Source organism: Kogia breviceps, chromosome 3 (genome assembly GCF_026419965.1).
Source record: "Kogia breviceps isolate mKogBre1 chromosome 3, mKogBre1 haplotype 1, whole genome shotgun sequence".
Taxonomy (NCBI): Eukaryota; Metazoa; Chordata; class Mammalia; order Artiodactyla; family Physeteridae; genus Kogia; species Kogia breviceps.
Window position 1 is genome coordinate 157,541,993 of NC_081312.1, and position 11,353 is coordinate 157,553,345.

Sequence of the window (11,353 nt, forward strand, 5' to 3'; positions counted from 1 at the left end):
CTGACATTGGCCAGGTGTGACCTTGGGCAGGTATGAGGGTTAATTTTATGTATCAACTTGACTAGACAAAGGGGTGCCCAGATAGACAGGAAAACATTATTTGGGGGGGTGTCTGAGAGGGTGTCCAGAAGAGATTAGCACTGAACCAGCAGACTGAGTAAAGAAGGTCACCTTTATCCATGCAGATGGGCCTCATCCAAGCCAGTGAGGGCCTGAGTAGGACAAAAAGGCAGAACATGGGCAGATTCACTCTCTCTGAGCTGGGACATCTGCTCCTGCCCTCAGCCATCAGCACCCCTGGTCCTTAGACTTTGGGGCCAGGCTGGGAATTACACCACGGGCCCTCCAGTTCCTGGGCCTTTGGACTTGGACTGAATTATACCAGCAGCGTGCCTGGGTCTCCAGCTTGCTCATATGTATTTATTGGTTCTGTTTCTCTGGAGAACCCTGACTAATACAGCAAGTTCCTTAATCCCTCTTCACCTCAGTGGACTCTGCAGAAACTGCCAGGACATCTCAGGGCTTAGGCCTAGCCCTGGAGACAGCCATAGTTCTGCTGCATCCCACTGGCTAAGGCCAGTCAGAGGTCCAGTCCAAGTTCAAGTGCAGGGAACTGTGCAAGAGCAGGGGCATCAAGGGCCACAGACAAAATGTGCTATCGCAACACGAAAAACACTCAGCTTAACGCCTGGCACACAATAGGTGCTCAATAAATGTAAGCTGTTTTCTTGGGTATTGTTTATTCTTCAATAAAGGAGAATTATTTTTACAATGGTTCTTCACCATGGACACATCACAGAGAAGGCCTAGCAACCTAGAAAGTGCTAAAGAGCCCACACCTCTTATTTCAGGAAATGCAGAGGAAACACAGGGCAGCCCTAAACCACGCAGAACAGATTTTGGTGTAAAGCCGGCCATCTTAGTCACCATTCGTAAAAGAAAACTATCCTTGCAAAGTGGTTTCCAGGTCCGGGCAGGCAGGCACATCCATGGCAAGGGGCCAGTGTTAGTGCCGAAAGCCACGCCAACATGCAGACCTGTCCCAACATCACTGGAACCAACCACCATGTCTGCAAAGGGCAGAGGTCATATGTAAAAAATGGTATATACTGTTTGGAAAGAATTGTAAAGGTCCATGTGGTAGATTCAGTTTCAAGAAAGAAAACTAGCCCATGAAACAGTGGGTGTAAAGAGGCGGGGAGTGGGAAGCGGACGGAGAGCAGAATCTACAACCTCTAAAACATATGCAGAGAATGTTGTTCACTGTTGTCCCCAGAGCCTAGAGGCACGTCTGCACACAGAAGACACGTGTGGAACTATTCTGAATCGCAGTTAGTTAGGACTAATAGATTATAGCTGTGGAAAGAAATAACCATGAATCACCCAAACTGAATCCATGGATTACATATTTATTTAACTATTTAGACTAAAATGCAGTGAACGTACATTTTTCACATAAACAGCTTCTCTACCGTTTTTGACGAGTGTTTTCCCTTTTAAGTTTATTATTAAAAGGCAGCTCTTTTTCCATGCCCTTTGAAAGTGCCAAAGCCACATAGCTAGGACTAGGTGGAGAAGCAGAGGCCCAGGGAGAAGCCAGGAAGAGAAGCTCATTTACCAATCAGTCTGCCACCTGTAGGCCGCTCCAGCAGACACAAACTCGGGCCCACTAGACAGACCACATGGAAACAATGCATACTAAATCATGCTAAAAATTGAGCTACAGAGGTAGGAAGACTATATACAGGGGCCCGTTTTAATCATGACTTCTGGGTCTTGCTACCAACCCCGTCTTTGATTTGAACACTGCGAGCTACGGCCTAATCAGCCATAGCTGATGTTCTAATCAGCTCTCCAAGACTCACCCCGGTCTGAAATAAGCTTTGAAAATTAATACCCCCATTAGGATAAACCACCATACCTGTATCGATCAGGGTGTCACAGAGTCAGTTCTGCTCAGATCTCATTTTACCAGGCGGGCATTGGACTTAGAGAACAAAGGCCATTACAAAAGAACAACAACAACAAAAAGTGAAGCTGGACAGAATTTTTAAATTTCAAAACTCAACAACAAATAGCAAACAATCGTTACAAAGGCTTGGTTTGGATCCCTGGAGATGGAACTTAAACACACTGGTTTACGGTTTAAGCCTATAAGATGTACTCCAGCACCAGAAACCAAATATAGTTACAGATGTCAAGAGTTCGCAGAACAAGTGCCTCTCTTTATAAAGACTATCTGCTCTGCATCGATTATTACCGTTTCCATATGTCCGTTCTTTACTAATACAGGAAAAAACAACTTCAATCAAAAAATACCCCCCAAAATTAACTCTTGGAGACAATCATTTCCTTTCATGGGATTTCCTGGTGGCTTTGCTCCTATGGAGGTTTGTCAGACACTGGATTCTCTAATTTGGGGGTCAAAATCCTGAAAATCGGTCACCGCGGCTACGAAGCTCACTAAACACGCCCCCCGACGCCGCCAGCATTCGCTCGCGCAGTCCCGCCGCCCGCTGAGCTCGCCGGTCCGTTCCCGCCAAACGCTGGACGCGCCAAGTCCTGGACGCCAAGCGGGTGGGCGGCCAAAGCGGGTCCGGCCGGTTCCCGCCGCCTCGACTGACCCGAGACCCGACGCGACGCGCCCTGCTCCCCAGTGCCCGACCAGAGCCGCCGCGGAAGCCAGGCGCACGGAGCCGCGGCCCGGCACCAGGCTCGCAACCCTGCTCCCGCCTCGCTCAGGGCTGCCCAGCGCCCCCGGCGGGTCCCCAGGGCGCAGCCGCCCACCCTCACCCGAAGGCCCCTCGGGTGGTTGCGGGCGCCTGGCTCCTGCTTCCTCGAAGAAAAGTTACTCCGGGACCAGTGCGATGGGAAAGGGAAAGCCACGCTCCCAGGGCGGCGAGCGGTGAGTTGGGTCCCCGGAGTTATCCTGCCCGAGTTTTGAACCGCACCCCGGGCTGCGGCAGCTCGCCCGGCGCTTGCGCCCCAAACTTGGCGCCCGCGGGTTGGTGGGCTCGCCCCCGCCTGCAGCCCCGTGCGCGCCCGGCGCCGACACTCACCGAGAAGCCGGCCCAGAAGGGGCAGGAGTGGCGGACGCGGGCCGAGGTGGTGAGCGCCAGCGCGGCGAAGCTGACGGCCACGATGAGGCATCCGAGCGCCATCTGCGTGGCCCCGAGCGCCAGCACGATGCGGGAGCGGCCCGGGCACTCGCGCAGGCGGGACAGGCTGCGGGGCAGCGCGGCGGGGCGCGGCGCGCGGGGACCGCCGGCCGGCGGCATCGCGCCCGCACGCCTCTCCTGCTCCCGTCCGGCCCCGCGCGCCGCCCCTCCTCACCGAGGGTCCGAGACAAGTTGCTTCGGCTGCGGGGCTGGCCTCCCCGCGGGCCGCGGGGGCTGCGGCGGCTGCGGCGGCAGCGCGCTGGGAGCGGGCCGGGCCGGGCGGGGAGCCGGGCACCCGCAGCCCCCGCCAGTGCCCGCGCCCATGCCGCCGCCGCCGCTCAGCAGGGCCGCCCGCCGGCCGCGCCGCGCTGCGCCCCCTCCCGCCTGCCCGGCGCGCTCCTCAGCTCAGACGCGGGAGCGAGCCGCCGCCGCCGCCTCTGTCCCCGGGCGCGAGCTCGCCGCCGCGCGCGGGGCCGGGGCCGGAGCTCGAGCCGGGACCGAGCGGGGCGGGAACGGGCTGGCGCAGGTGTGGTCCCAGCGGCTGGGCCTCGGCGCTCGCGCCCCTCGCCGCGGAGGGGAGTGGGGATCGCGGGCGCTTCAAGGGCGAGGGCGGCAGGCGGAGCCCCGGGCCAGCGGCATGGAAGGGGCCTGGGAGCCGGGCCCAAGGCCCGGCCGCGCCACAGGGGGCGAGCCGCCGCCTAGCCTGGGGCAGGCCCGGGGCGGGGGAGGGGCGCGCGTGGCGAGGCCGGGGTCGGGAGGATGTGAATTCCGAGCGCTCGGTCCCAGGTGTGGCGAGCAGGAGCCGTTCTCGAATGCGGAATTCCAAGATCCAGAATTTCTGCAGTTGCAGAATTTCTCAAGGCACCACTGAGAACTCGGCCCTGGAGGACTCGGCATTTAGAATATTTCCAGCTCACGAACGGATGTCTCTTCCCCACCTTCCATTTGCAGGGCTTTTGATACAAGTAAAAAGTTGGGGCTGAAAACAAATTGCACAAGACGAATTTAAATGAACAGTATCATGAAGGACCTACGAAATCATCTCTACTCCCTTTTGCCCGTATTAGGTTTTAAACACCTGACTTGGCTTCCTTAGGGTACCAAGAAAGCTTGGAAGTTTTGTCACAATTCACCTTGTGGCCCTGTTGATGTGACCACTTTAAGACTGCCAGTGTTGAAAAGGGTTGTGTTGACATGAGAGGCCCACGAGTGTCAGGCGACCTGAGAAGATTAGGCAGAAAAAGGCAACGTTCACAGTAATAATAGTGGGAAATGGTGGGTCAGTCTTACACAGCCTCAAGGCGGGACTGAAGGAGTCCTCATGTTGATCTGGATCGGCAACACTGCAGAGTCTCGCCCCCAAATATTTCAGTTGCTGTGCTGGAAATTACATCTTTAGAAGAGATACTGATTCCTTTGGGGCTAATGAGCCTCTATTAAAATGCAAATTCCTCTTGAAGGGGCAGTAGCTCGAGCCTTTATCAGCCAACTCCTTAACCGGGGATGGGATTTATTTTCCAATTCAACGGGATGGCGCAAGGATGAACAGGGGTGGGAATTCCACAGATGAAGTGGCTGCCCTCAGAACTCTGGCCTGTGGCCAAAGCTGCTCCTCCTGCAATTCTTAACCTGTAACAGGACTGAGCCTCTGACTGGCATGGTTCTGAGCACTGGAGTACAAATTCAAATTTCCTGGAGACATTCTCTATCTAGAAATGTGCAGGCCAGCACTTTTTAAGGGCTTGGAATTATACCAAACAAGATCCTGGACTGCCAGGAAGTTAGCTTCTCACTGTAGTGAACTCACTCATTCATTCTTTTATTCATTCCTCCAACAAAAGGTCACAAAGGGCCCTCTAAGCACTGGGCCCCCTTTTAGGCTGTCAGAGAACATGGGTGAACAGAACAGCCAACCCCCTGCCTTCCAGGGGCAAGGTGAGAAACAGATAACAAGCATAACAAATAAGTAAGTTACATAGAGTTTATTGACATTATGTAGTATTTTTAAAAATATGTTAAACACCCCCCGTGTACCAGACACTGAGGGTGTAAGGATGAGCAGAAACAGACCAGCTTCCTGTACTCAGAGACCTTTCAGTGTAGTGGGGAGACGGGCAGCATATGGATAATTGCTCCAAGGCCAATTGCAAATGGGTTCAGTGTTACACGGTGCCAAAAAACAGATGATAAGGAGCTTTGGAAAGAGCTTTCTGACCACAGTATAGAAAATGGATTAAGGGATGCCCAAGGGAATGTAGAGAGATGAGATGCTGTTGCTGTCCTGTAGGCAAGAGGTGACAGTGTTTTGGATTAAAGTGGAGAATTGGATGGATTTGAGAGCTGTATGGCAGGTGTCAGTGGTGAATTAAACATGGACTAAAAATATAGGGGCCCGCCAGATGACACACCATGGGAAGAGTCACCAAGTGTTGGAAACCTCCAGTGAACTCCCATTTACGTATTAGATGTGCTTCCAAAATATATGTGAATCAATTCCTTCTATTTATCAATGACATGGAAAAAGCTCCAGGCAGTGCAGCAGGGGATTTTGGTGTAGGTGGGTTAGGATAGGGATCTACCTCCTTGGTGAAATTTGATTTGGGGGCTGAGGGAGAGACTGAGCTAGAAATTTAAATTACTTTGCTTTTTTAAAAATCAATTCTGTATTTTAGAAAATCTTAAAATTCTGTCGTATTAAATGCAATAAATAATTAAGGTGAGTCAATTTCCTAGAAGTGAATCATAAAGAAAGGAAGGGGGGGGGAAAGGGAGGGAGAAAAGTAGAGAGGGTAGGAGCTGGCAACTCCTTGGCCCTCTTTGCTCCTCAGTGCTCTTCTCTTATGAAAGGCTGTAGCAATACATGTCCTAGTGTTATGGGAGATTCCTGGAGACCCCTGGAACCACCTTATACAACTTTTTTTTTCTCCCTAAATCAGATTAGACTAATAGACCATTGTTCTTTTTTTTTAAATTTTATTGAAATATAGTTGATTTACAATGTTGTGTTAACTTTTGCTGTACAGCAAAGTGACTCAGTTATACATATATATGTATATATTCTTTTTCATATTCTTTTCCATTATTGTTTATCACAGAATATTGAATATAGTTCCCTGTGCTATATAGTGGGACCTTGTTATTTATCCATTCTCTATATAATAGTTTGCATCTGCTAATCCCAAACTCCCAATTCATCCCTCCCCCACCCCCCTTCCCCTTGACAACCACAAGTCTCTTCTCTATGTCTGTGAGTCTGTTTGTGTTTCATAGATGTGTTGATTTGTGTCGTATTTTAGATTCCACGTGTAAGTGATACTACATGGTATTTGTCTTTCTCTTCCTGACTTCTCTTAGTATGATAATCTCTGGGTCCATCCATGTTGCTGCAAATGGCATTATTTTATCCTTTTTAATGGCTGAGTAATATTTCATTATATATATATATATATGTACATATATATACACCACATCTTCTTTATCCATTCATCTGTCAATGGACATTTAGGTTGTTTCCATGTCTTGGCTATTGTAAACAGTGCTGCTATGAACATCGGGGTGCACGTATCTTTTCGAATTGTGGTTTTGTCTGGGTATTTGCCCAGGAGTGGGATTACAGGATCATATGGTAGCTCTCTTTTTAGTGTTTTGATGAACCTCCATACCGTTTTCCATAGTGGCACCCACCAACAGTGTGGGAGGGCTCCCTTTTCTCCACACCCTCTCCAGCATTTATTATTTGTAGACTTTTTAATGATGGCCAATCTGAACAGTGTGAGGTACTACCTCATTGTAGTTTTGATTTGTATTTCTCCAATAATTAGTGATGATTAGTGGGGAGCATCTTTTCATGTGCCTGTTGGCCATCTGTATGTCCTCTTTGGAGAAATGTCTATTTAGGTCTTCTGCCCATTTGTCGATTGAGTAGTTTGGTTTTTTATTATTGAATTGTATGAGCTGTTTGTGTATTTTGGAAATTCAGCCCTTATCGGTCATATCATTTGCAAATATTTTCTCTCAGTCCGTCAGTTGTTTCTTTATTTTGTTTATCGTTTCCTTTGCTCTGCAAAAGCTTATAAGTTTGATTGGGTCCCATCTGTTTATTTTTGCTTTTATTTCTATTGCCTTGGGAGACTGACCTAAGAAAACATTGGTATGATATATGTCAGAGACTGTTTTGCCTATGTTCTCTTCTAGGAGTTTTCTGGTGTCTTGTCTTATGTTTAAATCTTTAAACCATTTTGAGTTTATTTTTGTTTACAGTGTAGGGGAGCATTCAAACTTCATTGATTTACATGTAGCTGTCCAACTTTCCCAGCACCACTTGCTGAAGAGACTGTCTTTTCCCCATTTTATATTCTTGCCTCCTTTGTTGAAGATAAATTGTCCATAGGTGTATGGGTTTATTTCTGGGCTCTCTTTTCTGTTCCATTGATCCATATTTCTGTTTTTGTGCCAATACCATGCTGTTTTGATTACTGTAGCTTTGTAGTATTGTGAGACATTGTTCTTAAGCAAAGAAGGTGGCTGAGCTTTTTATGAAAGACAAGCCTCACGCCTTCTTGCACCAAGGGGAGATAAGTAATTCTAATGCCTCCCTTACAGGCCCCTTGGTCCAGATTCCTGCTCTTTTCAACATATACCTCTCCATAAATGGATGAGAAATGAACGTGTTCCTTTGCATCTCCTATAATACAGAAGAAAGGTGTACTTGCATCTCATAATCCCTACCTCTGGAAAAGTAATAATCAGCAGAGAACTCCACTTCTAGGAACAGCAGGCTAGCAAATTCTCCCACTGAAGACAACTAAGAAGCCAAATGAAATGTTTTTTAAATATGTTTTTTAAAGCATCAAAGAATTATGGAGAGAATACCAGGCCAAGATCTAGGAGGAATCCAGAGAGTTATGCAGCACTTGGACAGCTTCTGCCCTGAGCACTTGCATTCTGGCTCTGGCAACCACACAGGGTTAGAAAGATGAGTTTTGAGTCCAGGTCCGTCCAAGGGTGGGAACCCAGGAAGCCAGTCCCCTGCTTTGTGATGGGCCCCCAGATGGCTGTGCCTGGGAATTAAGGGAGTAAGCAAGGCTTCTCTCTGGTTGCAGTTGCCCAGAAATCCCAAACCTGAAATTTGGATTAAAGTAATTCTGCATTGCTGAAGCCTCTAGGAGCTGACAAAAGCAACAGAAAATCATCTCTGGAGAAAAATACCACCAAAATAACATCATCCTAGGACTCAAATTATTTCTAAAAATAACATTTTAAAGAGTCACTTTCCTTTAACTTCTTCAGTATGATAAAGGACATTTATGAAAGACTCACACCTAGCATCATACTCAGGGTGAAAGATTGACAGCTTTTCCACAAAATCAGGAATGAGATAAGGGTGTTCATATTCACCACTGCTATTCAACATTGTACTAGAAATTCTGACTAGAGCAATCAGACAAGAAAAAGAAAGAAGAGGCATACAAACTGGAAAGGAAGAACTAAAACTATCTCTGTTTACAGATGATATTATCCTATATTTATAGAAAATCCTCAAAGAATCCACAAGAAAGCTACTAGAGGTGATAAATTCAGCAAAATTGCAGGATACAAGATCAACACACAGAAGTTAGTCATTTGTTTATATACCAGCAAAAAACAACCTGAAGAGAACATTAATAAAGCAATTCCATTTACAATCCATCTAAAAGAATAACATACCTGGGAATAAATTTACCCAAGGGGGTGAAAGATTTGTATAGCAAAGATTATAGAACATTGCTGAAAGAAATTAAAGAAAACCTAAATAAATGGAAAGACACCATGTTCATGGATAGGAGGACTTAATATCAAGACATCAATACCCAAAACACTCTACAGATTCTATGTAATCCCCGTCAAAACTTAGACATTTTTTTGTGTGTGCAGAAATGGAAAAGCCAATCCTCAAATTCTTCTGGAATTGCAGTGGGCCCCAAATAGCCAAACAGTCTTGAAAAAGAAGAATAGAGTTGGAAGACTCACACTTCTAGATTTCAAAACTTACTAGAAAGCTACAGTAATCAAAGCAGTGTGGTAGAGACATAAGGATAGACAGACCATTAGAATAGAATTGAGGGTCCAGAAGTAAATCCATCCAACGCCAGTCGAGTTTTGACAAGGCTGCCATTCAATGGAGAAAGAATAGTCTCTTCAACAGATGGAGGTGAGACAACTGGATTTTCATATGCAAAAGAAGGAAGTTGGACCCCAGCCTCACACCATGTATAAAAATTAACTCAAAATGGATCAAAGACATAAATATAAGAGTGGAAACCATAAAGCTCTCAGAAGGAAAAAATAAGTATAAATATTCATGATCTTGGATATGGCTGTGGATTCTTAGCTATGACACCAAAACCATGAGCAACTAAAGAAAAACTAGATAAATTGTAGTTCATCAAAATTTAAAAATTTTGTTCATCAAATAATACTATCAAGAAAGCAAAGGGACTTCCCTGGTGGTGCAGTGATTAAGAACCTGCCTGCCAATGCAGGGGATCCGGGTTTGATCCCTGGTCTGGGAAGATCCCACTTGCCACAGAGCAACTAAGCCCATGCACCACAAGTACTGAGCCTGCACTCTAGAGCCCACAAGCCACAACTACTGAGCCCGCATGCCACAACTACTGAAGCCCACATGCCTAGAGCCCATGCTCCGCAACAAGAGAAGCCACTGCAATGAGAAGCCTGCACACTGCAACAAAGAGTAGCCCCCACTCACTGCAATTAGAGAAAGCCCATGCACAGCAACGAAGACACAATACAGTCAAAAAAAAAGAAAGCAATAAGACAAACTATAGAATAGGAGGAAATATTTGCAAATTATATAGCTGATAAGGATTTAATATCCAGAATGTATAAATAACTCCCACAACTCAAAAACAAAAAGACAAACAACCCAATTTTTAAATTGACAAATGTCCAAAATAGACATTTCTCCAAAGAAAATACATAAGTGGCCAATAATCACGTGAAAAGATGTTCAACACCACTAATTAGAGAAATGCAAATCAAAACCGCAATGTGATACCACTTGGCATCCATTAGGATGGCTATTAACCAAAACAAAACAAACAGAAAATAGCCAAGTGTCATTGAGAATATGGAGAAATTGAAACCCTTGTGTGCTGCTGATGGGAATGTCAAATGGTGCAGCCACTGTGGAAAACAGTATGGAAGTGCCTCAAGAAAATTAAACATAAAATTACTGTATCCAGCAAACCCACTTGTAAGTATATACCACAAAGAATTGAAAGCAGGGACTCAGAGAGATATCTGTACTACTATCTCCTGAACCTTGAGGACATCATGCTGAGTAAAATAAGCCAGTCAACGAAGAAACAAATATTCTATGACTCCAATTATATGAGGTGCCTGGTGTAGTCAAATTTATAGAGACAGAAAGTAGAATGATGGTTGCCAGGGTGTGGGGGGAGGACAGATGAGGAGTTAGTATTTAATGGGTGCAGGGTTTCAATTAGGGAAGGTGAAAAAGTTCTGCAGATGAATGGCGGTGATGGTTGTACAGCAATGTGGATGTGTTAGGTATATTATACCACAATAAGAAAAAACACAATGAAATACCACTTCACACCACTAGGATGACTATAATAAAAAATTAAAAATGAAAAAACCTGCAAATCACAAGAGTTGACAAGGACATGGAGAATTTGGAACCCTTGTTCATTGCTAGTGGGAATATAAATTTATCACATGACCCAGTAATTCCACTTTTAGGTGTAGAATTGAAAAACAGTCACTTGAACTTGTTCCCCAGTGCCCTCTGGTCATCACCAACAGCTCTGGAGCACATTTGTTCAGATAACTGTAACTGGAGGGGTGAAAACAGTGCAGGCATCTCTGGGCTTTGATAAGAGAATAACTCATGTATGAAAACTTTGACTTGTCTCTGTCCATTAGGTTATAAAATGTCTATCTCATTGCCACCTGGGAATAAATTTAACCAAGGAAGTGAAAGATTTATACACTGAAAACTACAAAACATGGCTGAAAGAAATTAAAGAAAACATAAATGGTTGGAAAGACACTGTGTTCATGGATAGGAAGACTTAATATTAACATGTTAATACCTAAAGTGTTCCACACTTAAATAAAATAATTAAAGTACAATTTAGTGCAGAGAAGGAAGAAATCTAATTTTGACAGGC

At 46.0% G+C, this 11,353-nt stretch overlaps 1 protein-coding gene across 6 annotated transcripts in view; it reads right to left on the reverse strand.

Annotated features, from left to right (window-relative positions):
• The window catches only part of ENTREP2 (endosomal transmembrane epsin interactor 2), a 424,627-nt gene extending 421,349 nt beyond the window's left edge, over positions 1–3,278 (reverse strand). For 4 of the 6 annotated variants that reach the window (XM_067030097.1, XM_067030098.1, XM_067030100.1 and 1 more), the window contains exon 1: positions 3,060–3,278. In XM_067030097.1, coding sequence (XP_066886198.1) covers positions 3,060–3,278 — 219 coding nt within the window. Of the gene's footprint in view, positions 1–2,793; positions 2,901–3,059 lie in introns of those variants that run through there. The other 2 variants (XM_067030099.1, XM_067030105.1) reach the window with 2 other exon arrangements.
• Between the last annotated feature and the right edge of the window lie 8,075 nt (positions 3,279–11,353).